General features: G+C 37.0%; 1 protein-coding gene across 1 annotated transcript; it reads left to right on the top strand.

The window, feature by feature from the left end:
* Nucleotides 1–1654: 1654 nt before the first annotated feature.
* On the top strand, nucleotides 1655–21793 carry LOC133326645 (uncharacterized). Its single transcript, XM_061535276.1, has 4 exons — nucleotides 1655–1730; nucleotides 8217–8308; nucleotides 19382–19740; nucleotides 21625–21793. Exons 1-4 carry the CDS (start codon nucleotides 1655–1657, stop codon nucleotides 21791–21793), a joined length of 696 nt encoding a protein of 231 aa, XP_061391260.1.
* Nucleotides 21794–23703: the final 1910 nt, after the last annotated feature.

Below are 23703 nucleotides of genomic sequence, written 5' to 3'. Positions count from 1 at the left end.
GCTCTTGGAGTGTTTGAGAGAAAAATTCTCCGGAAGATCTATGAGTCGATCTACGTCAACGGTGAATATGGCCGTCGAATGAACCATGAGCTATACCATCTATTCTCGGACATCGACATAGTCTTACGGATTGAGCTGCAGCGACTACGTTGGGCAGGTCATGTTGTGAGAATGGATGAGGATACCCCCACTCAAAAGACATTTGAAAGCGAGCCAAGCAGAAGGGGAAAGCCACGAATGCGATGGAAATATCAAGTAGAAGACAAAATGTCGGAACATGGTCTTTTAAATTGGATGAGATGCGCACAAGACCGACGCGCATGGAAATATTTTTTAAGCTCGGCTTACGGAACAACCGTTCTGTCACAAGCCAACTAAGTAAGCAAGAGAAATTCAAGAATGCAACAGCAAATCTCTCGGGACCTTGTTCGATTTCTTGATCTTTAGATTCCATCCTTTAAAATTTGTATACCAATGACCAACTATATGTCCGTATTTGATTGTTTGAATGTCATTTTAAAATTGATCAACTGCACTACTATTTTTTATCAACTAATGTACAGATGTGTTGGGAATGGTGAATAGTGGGTATTCCAAGCTTTACCGTTTCTCGTACTTGTTATATTTTTTCTTTTTATATACGAAATAAATTCCACTTTCAATCAGAATTTCTTCCTGTGACATGACTGATTAATAAACATATCCCAACAAACGATTTTTTATTCTTCAAAACAGTTGGCAACACTCTATTAATTAACCGTATTCTGTTACTCTTTCACATAATTTCTCTGAGTATTTAAAAACAGTAAACATTTATCAATTCTCTTAAACCCGTTAAGTGTGTGTGAGAGAGAGAAAGAGGCGCTCAAACATCAACTGAATATCTTAACTGGTGGAACAGGTTACTTACAAAAAAAAAAGAACCCCACACACTAATCAGATAAATGCAAAACAAACGACGCGAGTCTCCCCCCGAAGACAATATAAACAAAGCGAAGCGAAAACAGTTGTCTGTGGACATTTGATCGTAACGGTTGTGTATTTCAGCAAGTGATCTGTCGCGGCTAAACGTTAAGAAACTTGCCTCCAATTCATTTGACATTTCGCGTAAAATATAATTGCAAACAAAAAAAGAAGAAGAAAAACAAACAGGAACAAAAAAACGTACTAAACTTCCCAGACTTGTTTTGTTTAGCAAAAAAACAAATCCCTTTAGGCAAACCAAGTGTATTAAGCAAATATTTACCTTTTTCTTGTTGTGGAGTGCAAAAAACACGAATTTTCTCTGTTTATTTTATAACCCAGCAAAATAAATTTGTTATCGTCGTTGATAGATTATTGTTGCTGCAAACAATTGGGAGCGATTGTGTGTGCGTGTATTTTTATCAAAGCCAAATATTAAAAGCTGTCGCATATTGATTGATAACGTATCGCGGTTGCATAGTTTTTGCTAACAGCCGTGTTATATTGCCACTTTTTTTAACGTTTTTATAAAAAAAAAGTAAAATATTCGAAACAGAAAAATTCAACGATTTGAATTCTGTGTCATACCGTCGGTGTACGCGAGTGTGTGCGTGTTTGTGTACCTCTTGAAATTTATTGATTTGTAGCGCGTTATTTTTTTTTTGTTCGTTGCAAAAATAAATTACTCAAAATGCCGGTGAAATCATCTAAAGCTACACTGTATAAATTACTATTTTTATTCTTGGTAATCTCTGCTGTTGATCTTGGTAAGTTGAATGCCTGCCTGCCAGCCTGTCCGTCTGGCGGTTTTGTTCCTTATAATTTTTTTTTTATATTTTCGTTCGGATACATTCGCTCTTCATTGTTCATACGCATGTGTAGTACATGTGTTCGGTTTCAGTCGTTGAGTTTCCTTTCCACATAAATTATTCGCACCAGCTGTGGAGGATTGATTTTTTACAAAAAAAATTAGCCGTTGTTGATCATCGTTTTAAGTAAATAGCTCCAAGGAGTTAAATTTAGTGTTGAGTGGAGTGGATCGATGTATTTTTTTATGATGAAAAAGTTGAGATGTTCCTACAGAGGACCAGAAGATTTTGTTTATAATACTAGGTGACCTGGAGAAAGCTTTCTTGCATTAAATTTGTTCATGGACCTAATGTTTTTTTTGACATTCATTCAGCTAAAGTCATATATTACTTACTTGGCTGACTTATGATAAAACGGTTGTTCTATAAGCCGAGCTTAAAAAATATTTCCAAGTGCGTCGGTTTTGTGCGCATCTCATCCAATTTTAAAGACCATTTTCCGAGATGTTGTCCTCCACTTGATCTTTCCATCGGATTCGTGGCCTCCCCCTTCTACGTGAACCATCACTTGAAGCATATCACTCTTTCGGAGAATTTTTCTCTCAAACACCCCAAGAGCTGCCTCATCTGCTTCCGTAAGTACCCATGCTTCAGATCCATATAACAGCACGGGTAGTATCAGTATCATGTAAAGTGTGAGTTTGGTCTGGCGAGAGGTGACCATGCTTTTGAGTTGTTTCTGTTGGCCAACACTATTCACCTCCGGATTTCAAAGCTGATGTTATTAGATTTGTTAATTCGGTACCGAGGTATATAAAATCGTTGACTACCTTGAAAATGTAGTTTTCAAGTTCCACAGTTGGTCCGAGTCTACTGGACGTCTTGCGCGTTGATACCATCAGCTTGGTCTTCTCGCCATTTACTGCCAGTCTCACTTTGGCAGACTCCTTTTCAATACGTTCAAAGGTGGTTGTTACCGCTCGCAATGTTCGACCCATTATGTCGATTCCTTCGGAGTAGGCGAGTAACATATGGTATTTGATGTACAGAGTGCCATTTCCCTTCAAATTTGCATCTCGTATAACCTTTTCCAGCAGGATGTTAAACAGATCACACAACAAACTGTCACCTTGTCTGAATCCTCGTTCGGTATTAAAGGGCTCCGAGAGGTCCTTTCCGACTTTAACTGCTGACCTTGTGTCATTTAAAGTTATCCTGCATTGTCGTATTAATTTTGCAGGAATGCCAAACGCCGACATGGCTTTAAACACCTCTAAACGTGTTAAATCAGATCGAATATTTGCTCCTACATTAAGACGAGTGCGAACCTTGGTTGCCACAAGGTAATGGTCCGAATCGATATTCGCTCCTCGATCGAAACGTCTATTACAACATGATCAATTTAATTTCTCGTTGCTTTATCAGGAGAAATCCAGGTGACCTTGTGTATATCGAGATGTTTGAATCTGGTGCTGCTAACACCATGTTTTTTGCTGCCGCCAAGTGTATCAACCTCATGCCGTTGACTGATGTTTCTTCATGGAGGCTGAATTTTCCGACGGTGGAAATTTTTGCATTAAAGTCTCCTAGAAGGACTTTAATGGCATGGGCAGGCAGCGGTCATATGATGTTTCTAAGCGCTCGTAAAATATGTCTTTAGTCTGTAGCAATTCGCTCATCTACTGGAGAGAATGTGGAAACGATGTCCTTTATTCTCCTATTGGCCATAAATCCGCAGCCAAATTAATGTCTCGTTTCATGACAGCTATAATACAGTGCGTAATCGCCTGATTTACTTGCGCCTGTCCGTTTCCACCGCATTTCCTGTAAGTCAATAATATCGGTTTTCTACTTCTTGAGTACATCCGCCAAAGCAAAAACTGCGCCTGTTCTGTATAACGTGCGCACATTCCAAGTGCAGATTCGCAGATCGTGTTCCTTTATACGTTTGCGGGGATCATCAAAATTAGGGGATTTGGTTTTCTTTTTCGATGTTTTTTTCATAGTATTGGGTTTTTTTCGAGTGTGGACAACTACCCGAGGCCTCAACCCATTTTTATAGCTCTTATGGCACATAACAGCTGGGGTAGCTACTTTGAGATAGGGTGTTGAAAGTAGCAACCCCAGGTAACACCGCGGTTAGGTCAGTGTCCACAATTGAGATAAAAGAGGAACCAAGACAAGCATGGGCTTTGTCTTGTTATATACCAAATCAGAGCCGTTCCTTGTAGCTATCATTATGCGCCGCCGAAAAGAAGAACGAACATATACACCACATACCCTGTCTTGAAAGTCAGTGTTTTCCGGGTCCCCCCTTAGTACTGAAATTCTTCAAATATTATTATTTATTCATATCATAGATTTGTTGTTTTTACGATACAAATTAAAATAATTTCTTTAGCATTATTATCACAAAACAAATATATTTATTATCTCATAAAAAACATTTTTTTAAATAAATATTTAATACATGTTATTAACTACTTCTCACTTTTAACACAACAAAAATACAAATACAAAATTTAAAATAAAATCATAAGGGCCTAGATGTACAATCTGAGCACGTTCTGAAGACTATTTCGAATAAAATGTTTATAATTGCTCATTATTAACAGTCTTAATTACAATTAATGTTTTTCATATTTTTTGATTGGATTTAATAAGTAATTAAATCTAATATTAAAGTAGGGGATTTACATATTCATACACAGTATGAGAATTAAATCTATTTTGTAGACTAATATTCCGAATGCAAATCAAATTATAAAATATAATTTGTTAATGCCAGACAATCCAGCGGCCTGCAGCGGCTACACCATTTCGAAATTAAACACACACACACAACCCAAACACCTGTTGCATTCCAAATGCTCTCAAATCAATTTGGGCGAAGATATTCAAAAATAAAAGGTACATTAATATTCAAATGTGATTTAATTTATTGTTGAGTTCTTTTTTTCAAAAATAACGATTTCACTGTAAATTGAAATTAATGGGCGGGGTGTGTGAGTGCCTCTGACCAAATAAGTGGCTACTGTTTTTTTGGTTAAAAAAACACGGCCAACAACAATAATGTTTTGTGGCGAATGACTCATTTATGGCTAGAATGGAAAATAAGAAAACATAAATATCTCCTCCACACTAGGAGGTGCGTACGCCAGCCACTTTACACGTAAAACATTTGTCACATGGGCTATTCTTGGGCGCAAGTGATCATGAATGAATGAACGATCGGTTGGCCGGCCAGCCCGGTAAATGTGGGATACCAAGAGAACTACTCAGTTCTTGGCTTTGTCATTTTGCTAAAATTATCACGATTTTCTGTTTTAAATTTTATTTATTTTTATTTACTTAGAATTAGGTGAAGAGGTGAGTGGGTGGCTGGTTCGGTGGCTGACTAAGTAATTATTTGGATAGAATCGAACAAAGTACATGTTCGATCAAAATGTTATCATTTTATTTGGATTCACGATATCTGGGCGAGTTTTTGTTATCAGACAAATGCTTTCATTCTGGGTGTTTTAACCTTGTATTAACCGACTGGAGTCGTCGGAACCTGAAAAAAGCCGGTATTCATTGTTGTGACAGCTTGGGCGTTTTTTCTTTTGAAATAATAAAATTTAATACCCTTCAACTTGAAAACTGATACTATTTGGTTGGTTCTACAGAACCAACAAAGACAAACAGTTTTGCTGACAATGTCAGACTTTTTTTAGTTATTTTATTTTATGAAATTATAATCGTCTGTCCACCTGTCTGTCAGGCAATCAGGCCTTTTACGAACACAAGACCTTAAACAGCAAACATTTTAATCCATGTTTATGATCTCCTTGGTGTGTGTCTTATGTTTTTCTTTTTTATGTGGAATGCAGTTCTTGTTATAAAAAAAAAACAAAAAAAAAGTACAACAACACCAACAAAGTACTAAATGTCATAAAATACCTCTAGCAGAATAACCATTAAATTCTTAATAAGCTGTTGTAAATTTCACGATTAAAGACTACAAGTTAATAGTTTTTACACCAAAATTTTTTTGTTGTTGTCACAAATAAAATGTTAAGAGATAATTAAAAAAAACATTTTTTTCAAGTGACAAAGTCTAAAGTCGTTGCATGAAGACATTGAATTCGTGGAGCATACTTAGAACACAAGACGGGCCTAATGTTATGACGACATTTATTATAACGTATATGCAATTTTTGCAACTGAGATATGGTGGAGCCTCTTTGAGTGGATTTCTTTTCAAAAACTATTTTACGATACAAAGAGACAAAAAACACAAAATCATAATGTTGAACTTATTTACAGTACCGGACAAACATTTTCACACAGTAGACAATTTTATGTTCAGTCCTCATTTTCAGCATTCGTTGAAATATAGTGAGCTGATATGTATCGCGAGTTCACACATAAGAACTATAAAAAAAAAGGATTGAGGCGTCGGGATAGATGCCCACTCTTGGAAAAAAATCAATACTATGAAAACGAAAACCAAACCCCCTAATGTTGACAACCCCGCAAACGTATAAAGGACCACCATCTGCGAATATGCACTTGGAAAGTGCGCACGTTGTACAGAACAGGCGCAATTTTTGCTTCAGCGGATGTACTCAAGAAGTACAAAGCCGATATTATTGCTTTACAGGAAATGCGATGGAAAGGGACTGACGATTACTGGCTTTATTACAGCTGCCTTTAAACGAAACATGAATTTGGCTGCGGATTTATGGTTAACAGGAGAATAAAAGACCTTGTCTTCAGATTCACTCCAGTAGATGAGCGAATTCTTCTACAACTGTCTTATTTGCGGCCATGCTACGACGGAAGACAAGGATGAACAGACCAAAGATATATTTTACGAGTGCCTAGAAGCAGCATATGGCAGCTGCCCTGGCCATGACATTGAAATTCTGCTAGGAGATTTTTAACGCTTATATCGGAATTTTTTTTCTTTCTCCGAAAGATCTATAGGCCGCTTTGCGTCTCGGACATAGACATAGTCAGATTTAAAAAGAAATCCATTAGGCCGGTCGTCGAAAATGTCGATAAAATCGCAAAAGTGATCGAAATGCCGGTCAAGCAGTCATAACATCGCCCAGCAGCTAAAAATGGACCATAAAACTGTTTTAAGCCATTTAGACAAAGCTGGGTTAAAAAAAACCTCGATGTTTGGGTGCCACACCAATTAACAGAAAAAATAGGATGGATTGAATTTCCATCTGCGAAGCCTCTGCCAAACGGAATGGGTCTATCCATTTCTTCTTCTTGCTGACTGGAGATGAGAAATGGATAACATACGACAGCCCTGTGCGGTAAAACCAGGACTGACGGCCAGGAAGGTTCTGCTATCCATTTGGTGGAACTGGAAGGAGATTATTTATTATGAGTTGCTTCCATATGGCCAAACGCTAAATTCTGACTTCTACTGTCAACAACTGGACTGTTTGAAGATAGCAATTTACCAAAAACGGCCAGAATTGGCCAACAGGAGAGGTGTCGTGTTCCACCAGGACAACGCTAGGCCACACACAGTGACTCGCCAGATACTTCGGAAGTTTTAATGCATCCGCCATACAGTCCGGACTTGACACCAACCTATTATCATCTGTTGCTTGAATTGCAAAATTTCTTTAATGATAAAAAATTGGGATCTAGGGAGGATTTTGCAAATGGATTACTAGAGTTTTTTTTTGCAAATAGGGAGCAGGACTTCTATGAGAGAGGCATTATGAAGTTACCTTTAAAATGGCAACAAATCAAACAACAAAACTTTGCATATTTGGCCCAAATCGGACATGTCGAAGCATCTTAAATAAAATCCTATAGTTAATATAAAAATAATAATGGATTTCTTTTTCCCAAATATATTCTAACAAAACAATACTCCGAAAATGAATTAATTAATATGTGAGGTAGACATTTCTCTAACCACACAAACACCCTTTTCACAGAATGCCATTAATAAAAAAAAACTGCTGAGATTTGTCATTTCTCTGAATGCATTTTTTACTGTTTGTTTAATGTAAATATGTAAATATTACTGCATTTTTATTTATGAGACATTTTAAAATGAAATCAGTTCATCTATTTATTCATTCACTTGTTTTTTTACCCACCCAAACACGTTTCTTGAGAGTGAGTGCCCGTGTGTGCGCCTCCTCTGGCTTTGGCCATTGAAGGTTGGTTGTTATCTTCTTATCGGCTTAAATATTTTATTTTTTTTTTTGTTTCAACACGATTTATAATTTACTTTTAAATTAATAAATTCATAGTAAATACCCACCACATAAATGTGAATAATTCTTCTTTTTGACATTATTTAAATGGAATTGTTTATGCAGGGATTTGATTTCTTTGTATTTCAGTTTTTTTTAACGTAAAATGTTTTTTGATTTATAGATATTTATTTTTTGGTATTAACAACATGTTTTGTTTTTGTTTTAGGCCTTGCCGTTCCCACAAAAGTTGTGAAAGATGATCCGATTAAAGAGAGTCTGGAGGAACTTAATGACTTAAATGAAAGTTCCATATTGAGGGTAAGTTTTTCCAATATGAAACTCTATTAATATCTAATTATGTATGCGAATAGTGATAATATGATACAATCGGATTTAAAATTTGTATTTGTCTTTCGGAAGACATGAAAAATGTTTTAATATTAATTTTCGTAAATGTTTCATGGATAGTTTTAATTTTTTTATTGGATTTTTTGTAACATTTTTTATATGGGTTAGTTTCGTTTTAATGACCTGACTTCTCGAATTACATTTTCAACCCATTTCATTTTTCGGGGAATTGAAGTTTTTTTTTATAAAATGACGAGGACAGAGCTTCTCCACACACCTTGTTGTCAAATGCCGCTCTGGTTATGTTAAGCCTATTGATTATATTCAGAACTTACAGTTCTTCCCAGAATCTCATTGATCGGGCATACCTAGCATCTTTGGTGGATTCTGGATATGAAACCGGAAGAATTGAATATGTGATCTATATTTTTATTTAAGTTTTTGCCTGCAAGAGCGGTGATCATTGTATGATTTTAAGTTAGTTTTTCTCTTCGGAGTCGAGCTTAATGATCGAAGTGTTGCAATGAAAAGGAAAGCCAATGAGAACCTACCCACCTTTATGCGGTGTATTTCGCAGTTTGTTAAGCGGTTCATAAGGCATATTGAGCTATGATTCTTGTCAAATGTCATATGTTTATAAATCCTATTTGTATTGATGATATTCCGAAATTGCATATGCGAATTAAATTCAAATTTAACAAGGTTCGACATTTGTCTTCATCCCAGAAGCAATTCTTTTTCTAAGCAGATTTTTGTTGTGGCGATGGATATTTAATTTGACCAAATTTGTTATTAAAAACAAATTGCCATGCAAGAAAAAATTATAATCGCTTGGTGTCAAGTTCGGGCTGTATGACGGATCCCCGACCAAGCTCCTGCAGTTTCTGGCGAGTCGCTGTTGATGTGTGTGACCTAGTGTTGTCCTGGTGGAACACGACACATCACATGTTGGCCAATTTTGGCGTTTCTGGTCAATTGTTATCTTCAAACGGTCCAATTGTTGACAGTAGAGATCAGAATTTAGCGTTTGGCCATATGGAGGCAAATCATAATAAATAATTACTTTTCCAATCCCACCAAAGGCATAGCAAAAACTTCCTGGCCGTTAGTCCTAGTTTGGTCACCTTTTGAGGTGCTTCACCTCTCTTTGACAACGATCGTTTTCGCACAGGGTTATCGTATGTGACCCATTTCTTATCCCCAGTCACCATCCGTTTGAGAAATGGGTCTATCTCAATCCTTTTGGTCAAGTCTTCACAGATGGACATTCGATCCGTCCTATTTTTTCTGTTAAGTGGAGTGGCACCCAAACATCGAGCTTTTTTTTGAATCCAGCTCTGTGTAATTGGTTTAAAACAGTTTTATGGTTCTGAGCGATGTTACTTGCTTAGCTGGCTTGTTCGTTCCATAAGCCGAGTTTATTTCCAGGCGCGTCTGCCTTTTGCGCAGTTTTCCCAATTTGAAAGACCATATCCGGCAATGTTGTCTTCCAGTTGATCTTTTCATCTTATTCTTGGCCTTCCGCTACTGCGTGATCCATCAGCTGGTTCGCTTTTATATGCCTTTTAGGTTGTGGCATCTTCATCCATTCTTACAACATGACCTAGCTAACGTAGTCGCTGCAGCTCAATACGTCTAACAATGCCGATGTCCGAGAATAGCTGGTACAACTCATGGTTCATTCAACGGCGATATTCACCGTCGACGAAGATCGGCCCATAGATCTTTCGGAGAATTGTTATCTCAAACACTCCAAGAGTAGGGATAAGTAAATCGACTACTCGACTTTTTGTATTGAAAAGTGTAAAAGTCGAAATCGACTTTTGATCTTTGAGAAAATCGCAAAATCGACTTTTCAAGATCGGCTTTCGATTTTATTTATAAATACATGCTTTGCATTCCAAAACTTTATTTGATCTGTTGACAACAATACTTCTAAAAAATCAAATTTTAAGTCGATTTTGCTTTAGTCCGTAAGAGTCGAAAATCAATTTCGAACAGGATTGACAAAATCGAAAAGTCGACTTTTTAGTCAAATACAAAATTCGAAAAGACTAAAAGTCGACTTTTTGGTCAGAGACAATAATCGAGAAGTCGACTTTTGCGCTCCACTACGTATCAATATCCATCTGTTGACCAACACTATCCTTCTCCGAATTTCAAAACTGATGTCATTAGTTTTATTTGTAAAGGTACCAAGGTATATAAAATTTTTGACTACCTCGAAGCTGTAGTTCTCAAGTTCCACAGTTGGTCCGAGTCTACTGGACGTGTTGCGAGTTGGTCTTCTCGCCGTTTGTTCAGATTCCTTCCCAATTTGTTTAAAGGTGGCTGTTACCGCTTTCAATGTTCGACTGGGCGATGTTGCGACTGCTAATATGCCGGTCAACTTCGATTATTTCTCCAACGGATTTCTTTTCCCCAAGAGGCAGTTCTAATAATTTATTATAACTGCATCTTTTGCCTGCCGCCATAACAAGACTTTTGAAATGTGGAAACCCACGCACATCATGTCTGCATTCTTCTGGCACAGATTGCTACACATTTTTCAAGATATTATTCTTTTTGGAAAGCAACATCTTTGTAGTATTTCGCTAAGGCAAATTATGCCCTAATGCCATTCGATTTTTAGGCTTAAGATGTTCTGGAACGAACTAATTCAAAAGAAACTATTCCGCAAATGGAACGATCGGTACTAGGTTCAATTACTTCGTTCATCTACTTCCTTTGGATCCAAGGCAGATTAAATTAAGCAGCCGCTTCAGAAAAGCTGTTTGTATGATTACATTTCGAAAATGTTGTTATAATTAAGAATACTTAATGAAAAAATCTATCTTTAAGATATTGTTTAGAACAATCATTATCATATTCTGGAAAAAATCGAAATTTGTATATAAATTTTAACTTTAATCGAATGCATACACAAATTATTAAAACATTTTAAATTCCATTATAACAGCCGATTAAGCTAATGAAAGTGAATATCACTTTTTTTGGGAAATATTTAACGGTATAATTATTTCTCAGGAAAGAAATTGTCACCCTTAGATAGCTAACTTTCCAGCATAATTCAGTCATTTGGGTTTCCGTTTAAAAAATGTTGGGAATTTCATATTCATATATGTTTATCATCAAAAACGTGACAATGCCAATGTCTATCGACCTGTTCTATAACTTCGTCAGACGCCAAGTTATTTATGTTACAGTTACTGTTATATTTATTTCCCCCAAAGAAAATATATTTAAACATTTTATACTTGATTTCCTTTCGAAACAAATTTCGAACACAAGTAGCTACCAGAGAACAGTTTTCCAAACACTAGTAGTAATTTGTTTACTTTTTTTATATTCGTGTCTGACAAGTTCACTGAAGATCGTGACCAAAGTACCTTTCGAATAATAAATAATCGTAAAAAAATGAAACGCGCAACGTCGCACACTTATAATAACAACAAAAATAAATATTATGTACGATGATGAGGTAGTTACTAATGAATTATTACCGCACTTGGCTACTTCCGTGGGAAACTCACGTATTATTGCGACGGGAGTCGAAAAGGGCGCGGAGAATATTTAAATAGTTGTAATCGCATGTGTAGCAAAGTTGTAAAAAATATATTTGTTTTTTAGTAAAAAAAATATAGCCACGAATGATTCACCAATTTTAAAAAAGAAATACGATTTAAAGTGGAATTCCCATGTCGATTGGTAACAGGGTTACATACCTAAGAATCATGTTAGCAGGACTGATTTCAAATTAAGACATCGTTTATAAAAATGGGTTAAACGATTATAAAAATGGCTTAAATGTATTGTTAGATCTAGGCTAGATGATGTCCTTCTCTGGAGTATCAAACTTTCCGAAATTCGCTTTACTTCAACTTCTAAATTGGCTCGTGGCCAATCTCGAATCGAAAGCCGATCATGAAAATCCGACTTTGGAATTTCCTCCATGATCAAAAGTCAACTTCGACTTTAAGACTTTTCAATACAAAAAAGTAGATTAATCGAAAGTAGACTTTCATAGCCCTACAATGAATGCAACCTTTCATAAGGCAAATATTGGGATCTACAGCTAACTTCAGGGAACATATCATAGCTTCATATTCTGTGGTCGGACAAACCGAAGGCCTTGGTGTAGGCACACGCTCCTGGAAAGAAAGAAACCTGGCGACAGATACAGACAGCGTGTTGAGGATCTGAAAGGAGCATTTTGCAAAGATTCTGATATCAAATATTAAGGGTGAAGAAGACGAGTAAAACACCAAACCGAAGGCTTTGGTGCAGGCACATCCTCCTGTAGAGATGAAGAAAGAAACCTGGTGACACATACAAACAGCGTGTTGAGGGTCTGGAAGGAGCATGTTACAAAGCTTCTGATATCAAATAGTAACGGTGAAGAAAATATCCCTGAGACAATAAGAGATGACGGTATAGATTGCATACCACCTAGCCAAGATGAGGTCAGAATAGCAATAAATCGGCTGAAGAATAATAAAGCAGCAGGTGCCCATATTTTAGCAGCCAAACTATTCAAGACTGGTGGTCAGACGTTAATCAGGAGCATGCACCAACTGAATAGTACAATTTGGCTAGAGGAATACATGCCCAATAATTGGAACTTCAACATATTGCGTCCCGTGCACAAAAAAGGAGACAAGACGATATGTGCCAACTATAGAGGAATTAGTCTCCTCCCCATCGCATATAAAGTCCAGCGTGCTGTGTGAACGACTAAAGCCAATGGTCAATGGCATTATTGAATCGCGGCTTCAGACCTGGCAAATCCACCATTGACCAGATTTTTACACTGCGCCATATTATGTTAAAGAATCACGAAAAATACATCGACAGATTCCACCTATTCGTCGACTATAAAACCGCATTCGACAGCCCTATCCGTTCAGAGGTGTTTAATGCCATGTCTGCGTTTGGCATTCCTGCAAAATTAATACGACTATACAGGCTAACTTTAAGTCGCACAAGGTCAGCAGTTAAAGTCTCTCGGAGCCCTTCAATACCGAACGAGGATTCAGACAAGGTGACCGTTTGTCGTTTAACATCCAGCTGTAATACGAGATGTAAATGTGAACAGAAATGGCACTCGGTATGTTACTCGCATACACCGACGACATGGACATAATGGGTCGAACAGTGCGAGTGGACGAATTGAGAAGGTGTCTGCCAAAGTGGGATTGACAGTAAATAGCGAGAAGACCAAGCTGATGGTATCATCGCGCAAGACGTGCAGTACACTCGGACCAACTGTGAAACTTGAAAACTACAACTTCGAGGTAGTGAACGATTTTATTTACGTTGGTATCGCCATAAACAAAACTAATAACATCAGCTTTGAAATCCGGAGGAGAATATTTGTTGGCTAACAGATGCTACTGTGGTCTGAGTAAGCAAATCAAAAGCAAGGCCACCTCTCGCACTCTACAAGACGCTGATACTATCCGTACTGTTATATGAATCTGAGGCATGGTTACTTGCGCAAGCAGATGATGCAGCTCTTGGAGGGTTTGAGAGAAAAATTATCCGGAAGATCTATGGGCCATCGTAGTCGAATTAACCATGAGCTATACATCTATTCTCGGACATCGACATAGTCAGGCGGATGATCGATCTGCAGTGACTACGTTGGCTAGGTCATGTTGTGAGAATGGATGAGGATTCCCCCACTCAAAAGACATATAAACGCGAGCCAAGTAATGGTTCACGCAAAAGGGAAAGGGTACGAATTCGATGGAAAGATCAAGTGGAATACAACATCTCGGAACATGGGTAGTAGTATTTGATTCAACCTCATTTAACCTGGAAGTTTCAAAAAATATTACCGCAATTTCTTACCCATATCAGTGACATTAACTTCCGTTTATCATTTGAAAAATTTCTCAATATAAATGTAAATAAATCGTAAGCAATACGCTATGTAAGTATGTATGTCGGTATCAGCCATGTAGATAAATAAATAAATGTTCATTGGGACAAGGTTTAATAACAAAAAATTACGCTCGGGATTGTCTTACATCCATTCATGTATAGCATTGTTGTTGTCAGTTTTTACAACAATCTTGATAAGATAGAAGTACGGAACGCCTTAAGTTGTGAAATATTGAATTAAATGAAGCCAAAATGCCAGCAAAAACAACAAAAAACGTGACACGTTTTTGTGGATGATAATAAATATAAGATATTCGTTTGAAAAGAAAGTGATTTGTGGCATGTAATTTTTGTTTTTGGTGTTAACTACAATTCCTTTAGGCCAGTTTTTCGAGCAGAGTAAAAAAATATTGAAATGCAGCAATGCAAATTTACCTGAAAGTCTTAAGAGGTTAATGGGATTCTGTTGAAATTACTTTATTATTTATGTTGGGGGTATTTATTTTGTATGTAGAGATTTAATTTAAGAGGGAAACTAAAATGTGTAAGAAAAGGGATCATTTAAATTCATTGGACGACAAATGGACGGGATAAAAAAGGAACATCAGTAAAATCATGGAACTGATTACGAACGATCAAAGAGTATTGGCGTTTAGAAATTTACGTCGTATGATCTTCCTTTTTATGATTTGTATAAACATTCCGCATACGATTTCTTGTAACCTATCTTGTGATAGATCCCTGCAACATGAACCTTAATATCTTTATTTTATTCAGCCAGTAATTGGCGTCACCATGGGCTTGTAGAGGCTCACCATGCACAAATACAAGCTGAAATTAATTTTAAACACAAAGAAAAATGTCATATGGCGCCCAACTACGGCTACGGCGTCTAATTAACAAATGCTAACTATACCAAAAAATTATTGTCAAATGGCGCCTAAAAAAGATTTCCAGGCGCGTCGGTCTTGTGCGCATCTCGTCAAATTTGAAAGACCATTTTTCGAGATATTGTCTTCCACTTGATCTTTCCATCGGATTCGTGGCCCTCCCCTTCTGCGTGAACCTGAACGTGACGGCAATATTCACAGTCGACGCAGATCGGCCCACAGAGATTTTTTGGAGAATTTTTCTCTCAAACACTCCAAGAGCTGCCTTATTTGCTTGCGCAAGTACCCATGCTTCAGATCCATACAGCAGGACGGTTAATATCAGCGACTTGTAGAGTGTGAGGCCTAGCGAGAGGTGGCCTTGCTTTTGAGTTGCATTCTCAGACCATAGTAGGATCTGTTGGCCGGATTCCAAAGTTAATGTTATTAGTTTTGTTTATGGCGGTACCTGGACGTCTACTGGACGTCTTTCGCGTTGATACCATCAGCTTGGTCTTTTCGCCATTTACTGCCAGTCCCATTTTGGGCAGACTCCTTCTCAAATCGTTCAAAGGTGGCTGTTACCGCTCGCAATGTTCGACCCATTATGCACACAGTGCCATTTCCGTTCACTTTTCCCTCTCGTATCACCTTTTCCAGCAAGATGTTAAAAAGATTGTCTGAAAGGGTTCCGATAAGTCTTTTTCGATTTTAACTGCTGATATTGTGCCAGTTAAAGTTATTCTGCATAGCCGTATTAATTTTGCAGGAATGCCAAACGCAGACATGGTTTAAACGCTCTGAACGTATAGGCCTGTTGAATGCGACGAATAGGTGGAATATGTCAATGTGTTTTTCGCGGGTCTCTTCCAACATCTAGCGCAGAGAGAAAATCTGGTCAATAATGGATTTGCCAGGTCTGAAGCCGCATTGGTAAGATCCAATAATGTCATTGACCATTGGTTTCAGTCGTTCACACAGCACGCTGGATATCACTTTATATGCGATGGGAATGAGACTTATTCCTCTATAGTTGGCACATATCATCTTGTCTCCTTTTTGTACACGGGACACAGGATGCTGAGGTTCCAATCATTGGGCATACATTCCTCTAACCAAATTGTACCAATGAGCTGATGCATGCTCCTTACCAGCATCTGATCACCAGTCTTGAAAAATTCGGCTGGTAACCATTGGTTCTGGGGTATCTTCTTCACCGCCGCTATTTGATACCAGAAGTTTTTCAAAATGCTCCTTCCAGATCCTCAACGCGCTGTCTGTATATGTCATCAGGTTTCCCTCTTCATCTCTACAGGACGATGTGCCTACCCCAAAACCTTCGGTTTGATCTTTTACTCGACGTCTTTTGTCTGAAAATATGTTTCTCCTCTCTCCTTTTCACCCGATAATTCTCTTTTCTTTTTTACGTGTTGCTACTGTGTGCAGGGTTGCCCTATACGCTGCGTTCGTCATATTAGTAACATTACGACACTCCTGATTGTACCACGGGTTTCTTTATGATGGTCTTTGGCTTTTGCTGCAGTTTGTAGGGAGTGGGCAATTCTTTGCCATTGTGGTTCTATATTATTATCGGGACAAGGAGTGCTTACGTCAAACAGGTGGGTAAGATGAGCGGAGTAGGCGTCTGCTATCTGTTGTGTTTGCAGCTTTTCGACGTGGAGTTTCCGTTATGTGTTAGATCGCACCTTCGCTGCTACATTATGACGAATGCGAAACTTGCTACAAGGTAGAGGTCCGAATCGATATTCGCTCCTCGGATCGGTCAAACGTCTAAAAAACTGGATGAATGTCGTCCGTCTATCACAACGGGATCGATTTGATTTCTCGTTGTGCGATCGGGAGAAATCCAGGTGGCCTTGTGTATGTCGAGATGCTTGAATATTGTACTGCTAACCACCATATTTGTTGCTGCCGCGAAGTAAATCAATCAAATCATGCCGTTGTCTGATGTGTCTTCACGAAGGCTGAGTTTTCCCACGGTGGACCCAAAAATATTTTCCCTTCTGAGTTTTGCATTAAAATTTCCTAGCAGCATTTTAATGTCATGATCAGGGCTGCGGTCATATGCAGTTTCTAGGCGCTCGTAAAAAAACATCTTTGGTCTGTTCAGCCTTGTCTTCGGTCGGAGCATGAGCGCAAATGAGACTGAAATAGAAGAACTTCGCTTTTATACGGATTATAGCAATTCGCTCATCTACTGAAGTGAATCTGGAGAAGATGTATTTTATTCTCCAGGGTAGCGAGATATGTTTTAGGCGCTCGTAAAATATGTCATGGGTCTGTTCATCTTTGTCTTCGGTCGAAGAATGTGGAAGAACTACGCTTTTATACGGATTATAGCAATTCGCTCATCTACTGGAGTGAATTTGGAGACGAGGTCTTTTATTCTTCTGTTAACCATAAATCTGCGAAAACTGTTAACCAAGCGAAAACTGCGCATTTTCTGTTCAACGTGCGTACATTCAAAGTGCAGATTCGCAGATCGTGGTACTTTATTGCGGGCCGTCTACGTTAGGACGGTTTGGTTTCCTTTTTCGTTGTTTTTTCATAGTAGCAGTATTTTATCGAGTGTGGGCAACTAACCTGACGCCTCAACCCATTTTATAGTTCTTATGGGAGAATACATATAGCAACCACAGGTGACACCTCGGGGAGGTCTGTGTCAACAATTGAGATAAAAAGGGGCCAAAATAAGCCTGGGTTTAACCATGCTAAAACCAATCAGAGCCGTTTCTTGGTACCTATCATCCCCTACGTCACTCAATATGTCCGTATACTGTGCGAAAATTCGCATATTATTAAATGATAAAGTAACAGTCCATTGTATTTAAATTGTTTGAATATATTTTTCTTTAAACACCGCTTAATATACAAATGTGTATGTTAATATGTATATACGATATTAACATACAAATTTGTATATGAAGCGCCTGTTAAATTTTGGCACGCTTCTTCAACTTCCTTAAACAAGAATATTGAAAACAATAAATTAAATAAATATTTGGGAATACATATATGCTTCGATCGTCATTAGCACTGCCATCGCCACAAAAATCAAATACGAAAAAATTGTATTGTTAAACCGAAATATTTCTATGAGTCATAATGAGAATATTTAACGCATTAACCTTCCAATGTGTTACTAAAGTGTTAGGATAGCGGGCAAAGGTAAATCGAATTAAAATTCTAAAGAATTTCATTGTCCACGATTGGTACTTTCCAATGTGGTAAACGAACAACAAAATGACGTATGATGTCATGAGTAGTAATATTTTATGGTAGTGATTAAGCTGCAAATGTAGCGGGTGGAGATGCAGGGAATTGTGTCGTAAAATTTGGCATTTGTGAATGGTTAATCCAATGATTCACTTTTAAGGTAAGAACATTTTTTGTGGATGGATAAAAAGGAAATGTTAACATTTCCTTTCCAATTCGAATATTTGCTGTAATGGTATTCAATAAAAATAAATTAGTATTCAATGAAAATAAAATGATTTTAGGAAACCCCCTATGGGGATTTTCTGGAATATGTTTAAAACCCTGAAGAGGTGATCACAATTGGCCACCGAGATTTTGTTATTTAAAACTTGGTAATTTCTTCCTTGGTGTCGATCCTAGATAGAATTCGTGAGACTAGAAGTCGAAGCAAGGCCCGCTTTGGGCGCCATTTGTCACTAATTTGTAATATGTTTACGTTAGTTGTTATTATTTGTTTCTTTGCAGAATCGACCTAGACCGATAAAGGTAACATTTGCTAATTGTCGTAGCGGACGTTGGGCGCCATTTCAGATTTTTCTTTTTTTAACTAACATAGTCTGTCACGATTCATGTATACACGTGTTTAATACAACTTTGCGGCTACATTTTAAATAAATTGTCATCAATTTTAATTTTGTTGTCTTATACATACATTTATTTTAATATGACCGTCTAAAGCCACAAAGGCGGGAAACAATTAAACAAATGTATCATCACTTCATCCTCTCACTCTTTCATCTCTTGAAACCACAGAGCAATGAATAACAAAAACACAAAAAACCTATAACGTCACGTTCGTTGTTATATTTATGTATGAAACAATTCATTAACCTTTCAATTTGTATTTTTAACCGACTAAAGATATACAATCTGAGATTGATTAATATATTTAAATATAAATTATTATATATACAATATGTTTTTTTTGCTAATACATAAAACATATTAAATTCGATACAATTTATTTATAACACTTCAACATTTCTTCATCTTTTCTGTTTCATTTTAGGATTCATCATCGATGACCTCACAACCCTACTCCCACCGTGATGAGGATATGTTAACGGATCCCAAATTGACAACAGTTTTCGCCAATTACAAATATGATGTTGAAATTCTGGAATCGGGTGAAGATAAAAGTTCAGAGCTTGCAGAACTTGAGGAGCGTTATCATGGACCAGCAATAGTCATTAATACCGATGAATTTATTAATGAAAATATTGAAATGAATGCTGCCGATGAAGAGGAGAGAGCCGACAAGAAAGCCTTAGCCACAAGTCATTTAATTTTGAGTATAATTTTGGTTGTTTTGGCGCTGGTTTCGATTGCCCTGTACACAGCTGTGGTTATATGGCGTAATCATATTGAGTAAGTAGGAAAATCACTACAATAAGAGTGATTTTTATACCCTCCACCGTAGTATGGAGGGTATATTAATTTTGTCATCCCGTTTGTAACTCATCGAAATATTCATTTCCGACCCTATAAAGTATATATTCTTGATCAGGGAAAAATTTAAAGACGATCTAGCAATGTCCGTCCGTATGTCCGTCCGTCTGTTGTAATCACGCTACCTTCTGAAGGAATTGAGATAGGGTGCTGAAATTTTGCCTACGTTTAGGCATAGCTCCTATATAACAGTACCCCCCAAATATAGGTCCATATATCGGTACCTCCTAAATTTCAGTATTTTTGGGGTTTTGATCGTATTTTTCCACCGAATTGGCTGTAATTTAGTATTTTGAGTTCTTAATATGTACCAAATCTCTCCACAAAATATTATAAATAGACCTAGACCCTATGTGGGAGGTACCAGAAGGAGGGGACCGATATTCCCCATGTTCGAACTTGAACTAATGGGCAAAGTTTGGATGACATCAACATTTTTTGAAACAAATTTGGTCCAAATATAGGTCTAGGACCTATATTTAGAACCATAATCGGTTTGTAGAAATGTCGGTATAGGTACACTTTTTGGTATGTTCCCTATATTTTTATTTCAAGTACCTGTCAGTATATTTATGGTGGAGGGTATCCAATGTTCGGTCCGGCCGAACATAAGGCTTTTTTGTTAGTTTCTCTTTCAAGATGAGCTACATGATCGATGTTGCAATGAAAAGGAAAACCAGAGAGATACTACATTCCCAGCATTATGCGACGCGTTTCGCCGTTGGTTAAGCGGCTCATCAGGTATATTGGGCAATGTGGCGAAATTGCATCTACGAATTAAATTCAACCGTGTCAAGATTCGGACATTTGGCATCACACCAGAACATTCCTTTTCAGAGCAGATTTTTCTTGTAGTGACGGACTTTTTTCCATACATGGTATACAACTGCATATTGTGAAACCTTAGAAAGATAAGGAGGTGGCTTTGAACGCTAAGGCGCCAGACAACAATGAACAGATGCCATGGGAACCAGGGTTCAAATCCCAGCCGGGCTCAAGCTGAATTTTTGAGTTTTATGACTTTTTAGGGAGAAGGATCTTTCGCTTTTTCACTTGTTTTAAATAATTTTTTTCATGGTCTCCGATAAGGTTGGATTTTTGAAATCGTTTTTTCCTAGGACTCCGATAATTTTTTTAAAGTATGCCCGATAGGCGTGGATTTTTTAAATAATTTTTTTAAAGTATGGCCGATAGGCGTGGATTTTTTAAATATTTCTTTTTCAATAATTTTTTCCTAGGGCTCCGATAGGCGTGCATTTTGTAAATCATTATTTCAAGGTCTCCAATAGGCGTGTATTTTTTAAATATTTTTTTTTTTTCAAGGCCAGATTGAAATAACACTTCTTATTGGAATCCCTATATTTTCATTGTTCCTCAGACTATAATTGTATTATTGAAGAATAAACATTTCTCATTTCGTATACATAATTTTTTTAAAGAATCCCCGATAAGCGTGGATTTTTTAAATATTTCTTTTTCAATAATTTTTTCCTAGGGCTCCGATAGGCGTGCATTTTGTAAATCCAATAGGCGTGTATTTTTTAAATATTTTTTTTTCAAGGCCAGATTGAAATAACACTTCTTATTGGAATCCCTATATTTTCATTGTTCCTCAGACTATAATTGTATTATTGAAGAATAAACATTTCTCATTTCGTATACATATCAAGTTGTCACTTGGAAATTCCCCTTACGATTTCCATTTTTTGTGATTTAGTTTTGCAATTGTTAATTGATGTTAATTCGTTTTAATTAAATTAATTCTACGTTGTTAATTCCGTTCTTCTTAATTTATCGTTTCAGGCAACGTTATGGCATGCGCGAATTACTGGTCACCAATGATAATCAAGATTATTGGCCTCAACATATGACAGATACAGCGGCCGCAGTTCCACAGCAGGCAACACAACAAAACTTGCCTCCCTCAGTGCCCCACCATCCGCGACAACAACCTCAACATCAAAGTGCATAGTTCGATCATTGCAAAAAATATCAGCATTTCATCGTAATCGCTGATTTTAAGTTGAATTGTGACACACACACAAAAAATTGAAATGCAATTACATATTTCAATGCAACCAGTCACATTTTCTTTTTTGTATTTAGACGGAAACACACGGCTCGTCGAAACAGGGGAAAGTTTTACAAATCGTCAACAATTCAACAGAAAAGTAAAAAAAAAAAAAACTAAAATTTAAACACAATCCCATTGTTTTCCCAAGTAGTTTAGTTCGATAATTTATTCTGATACGATAATTGTTTTGTTTAGTATGTAATTCGTATGTTTAAATAAGGAATGTTCGTATGTACATATGTATGTATGAATTTGTTGTATCCAAGTTGCCTTCAATTTGGAAAGGAAAAGTCAGTTCAGATGTCATCATGTAACAATAATGCCTCCAGAGAGCCCGTATATGGTCTGTCTGGCTGCTGTATTGTTGTAATGTAGTTAGTAAGTCTGTGATATAATTTATAAAACAAAAATAACAAAAAACAATATTGGGTTTTACGTTGTTCCAATACAAATTTCTTATAGATTTGAAAAAAAAAAACATTTGCAACAATGTACCCAGTATTTGTGAATGTGGATTTTTCCACAATAGTTTTTAACAGAAACAAAACTAACAAAATGACAATAAATTTTTTATACAACGTATTATTATGTAGTTTTTAAAAAATAATTTTTGTAATAAAAATGTATTTGAATTTAAGTAAAATACTAATTTTTGTGTTTCTATTTCTAAAATATTAGATGAGACTTTTTTCCAAAACACTATTGTCGCGAATTAATAACCAACAGCGACATTGATTTTTAAAAAAAAATTTTTAAATGTCCACTATTGGCGTGAATTTTTTAAAAAGTAAATTCCACGGCTACAATATTTGGACTTTAAAAAAATGTTTAAAGATCTATATTAGGTGAGGCTTTTTCTAAATATATTTCTTAGATACTTTATTTGTCCTCAAAAAAAAAAAAAAAAAAAAAAATATTCAAGTCCTAGAAAAAAATTATTTAAAAAATCCACGCCTATCGGAACTCTAGAAAAATTTACTTATTTACTTAACTGGCTTGTGACAGAACTTTCGTTCCATAAACCGAACTTAAAAAAGATTTCCAGGCGCGTCGGTCTTTAGCGAAGTTTTTCCAATTTTAAAGACCATATTCGGCAATGTTGTCTTCGACTTGATCTTTCTACGTATTCTTGGCCTTCCCCTTCTGCGTTAACCATCAGCTGGTTCGCTTTTATATGCCTTCTGGGCTGGGGCATCTTCATCCATTCTTACAACATGACCTAGCCAACGTAGTCGCTGCAGCTCAATACGTCTAACAATGTCGATGTCCGAAAATATCTGGTACAACTCATGGTTCATTCGACGGCGATATTCACCGTCAACGCAGATCGGCCCATAGATCTTTTGGGAAAATTTTTCTCTCAATCACTCCAAGAGCTGCCTCATCTGCTTGCATAAGTACACATGCTTCAGATCCATACAACAGCGTGGGTAGTCTTGTAGAGTGTGAATTAGGTCTGGCGGGAGGTGTCCATGCTTTTAAGTTGTTTGCTCAGACCATAGTAGCATCTGTTAACCATCACTATCCTTCTCCGAATTTCAAAACTGACGTCCAGTAGTCTCGGACTGTAGTTCTCAAGTTCCACAGTTGGTCCGAGACTACTGGACGTCTAGCGCGCAGACTCTTTCTCAATTTGTTCAAAGGTGGCTGTAACCCCTCTCAATGTTCGACCCATTATGTCGATGTCATCGGCGTAGGCGAGTAACATGTGTTGTTTGGTATACAGAGTGCCATTTCTGTTCACTTTTGCCTCTCGTATGACCTTTTCCAGCAGGATGTTAAAAAGGTCACATGGCAAATTGTCACTT

The sequence above is a fragment of the Musca vetustissima genome, unplaced genomic scaffold, assembly GCF_032173495.1.
Source record: "Musca vetustissima isolate MV318-11 ecotype Yass unplaced genomic scaffold, APGP_CSIRO_Mvet_v1 utg22059, whole genome shotgun sequence".
Classification (NCBI taxonomy): Eukaryota; Metazoa; Arthropoda; class Insecta; order Diptera; family Muscidae; genus Musca; species Musca vetustissima.
This window is presented reverse-complemented; position numbering and strand designations above follow the sequence as displayed.

What these genes read in the sequence shown, in the direction of transcription:
- LOC133326645 (XM_061535276.1), top strand. Translation starts at nt 1,655, where the DNA reads ATGCCGGTGAAATCATCTAAAGCTACACTGTATAAATTACTATTTTTA. An exon ending in ATGAAAGTTCCATATTGAGG is followed by an intron (nt 8,309 to 19,381) that starts GTAAGTTTTTCC and finishes GTTTCATTTTAG; the next exon opens with GATTCATCATCGATGACCTC. An exon ending in ATATGGCGTAATCATATTGA is followed by an intron (nt 19,741 to 21,624) that starts GTAAGTAGGAAA and finishes TTATCGTTTCAG; the next exon opens with GCAACGTTATGGCATGCGCG.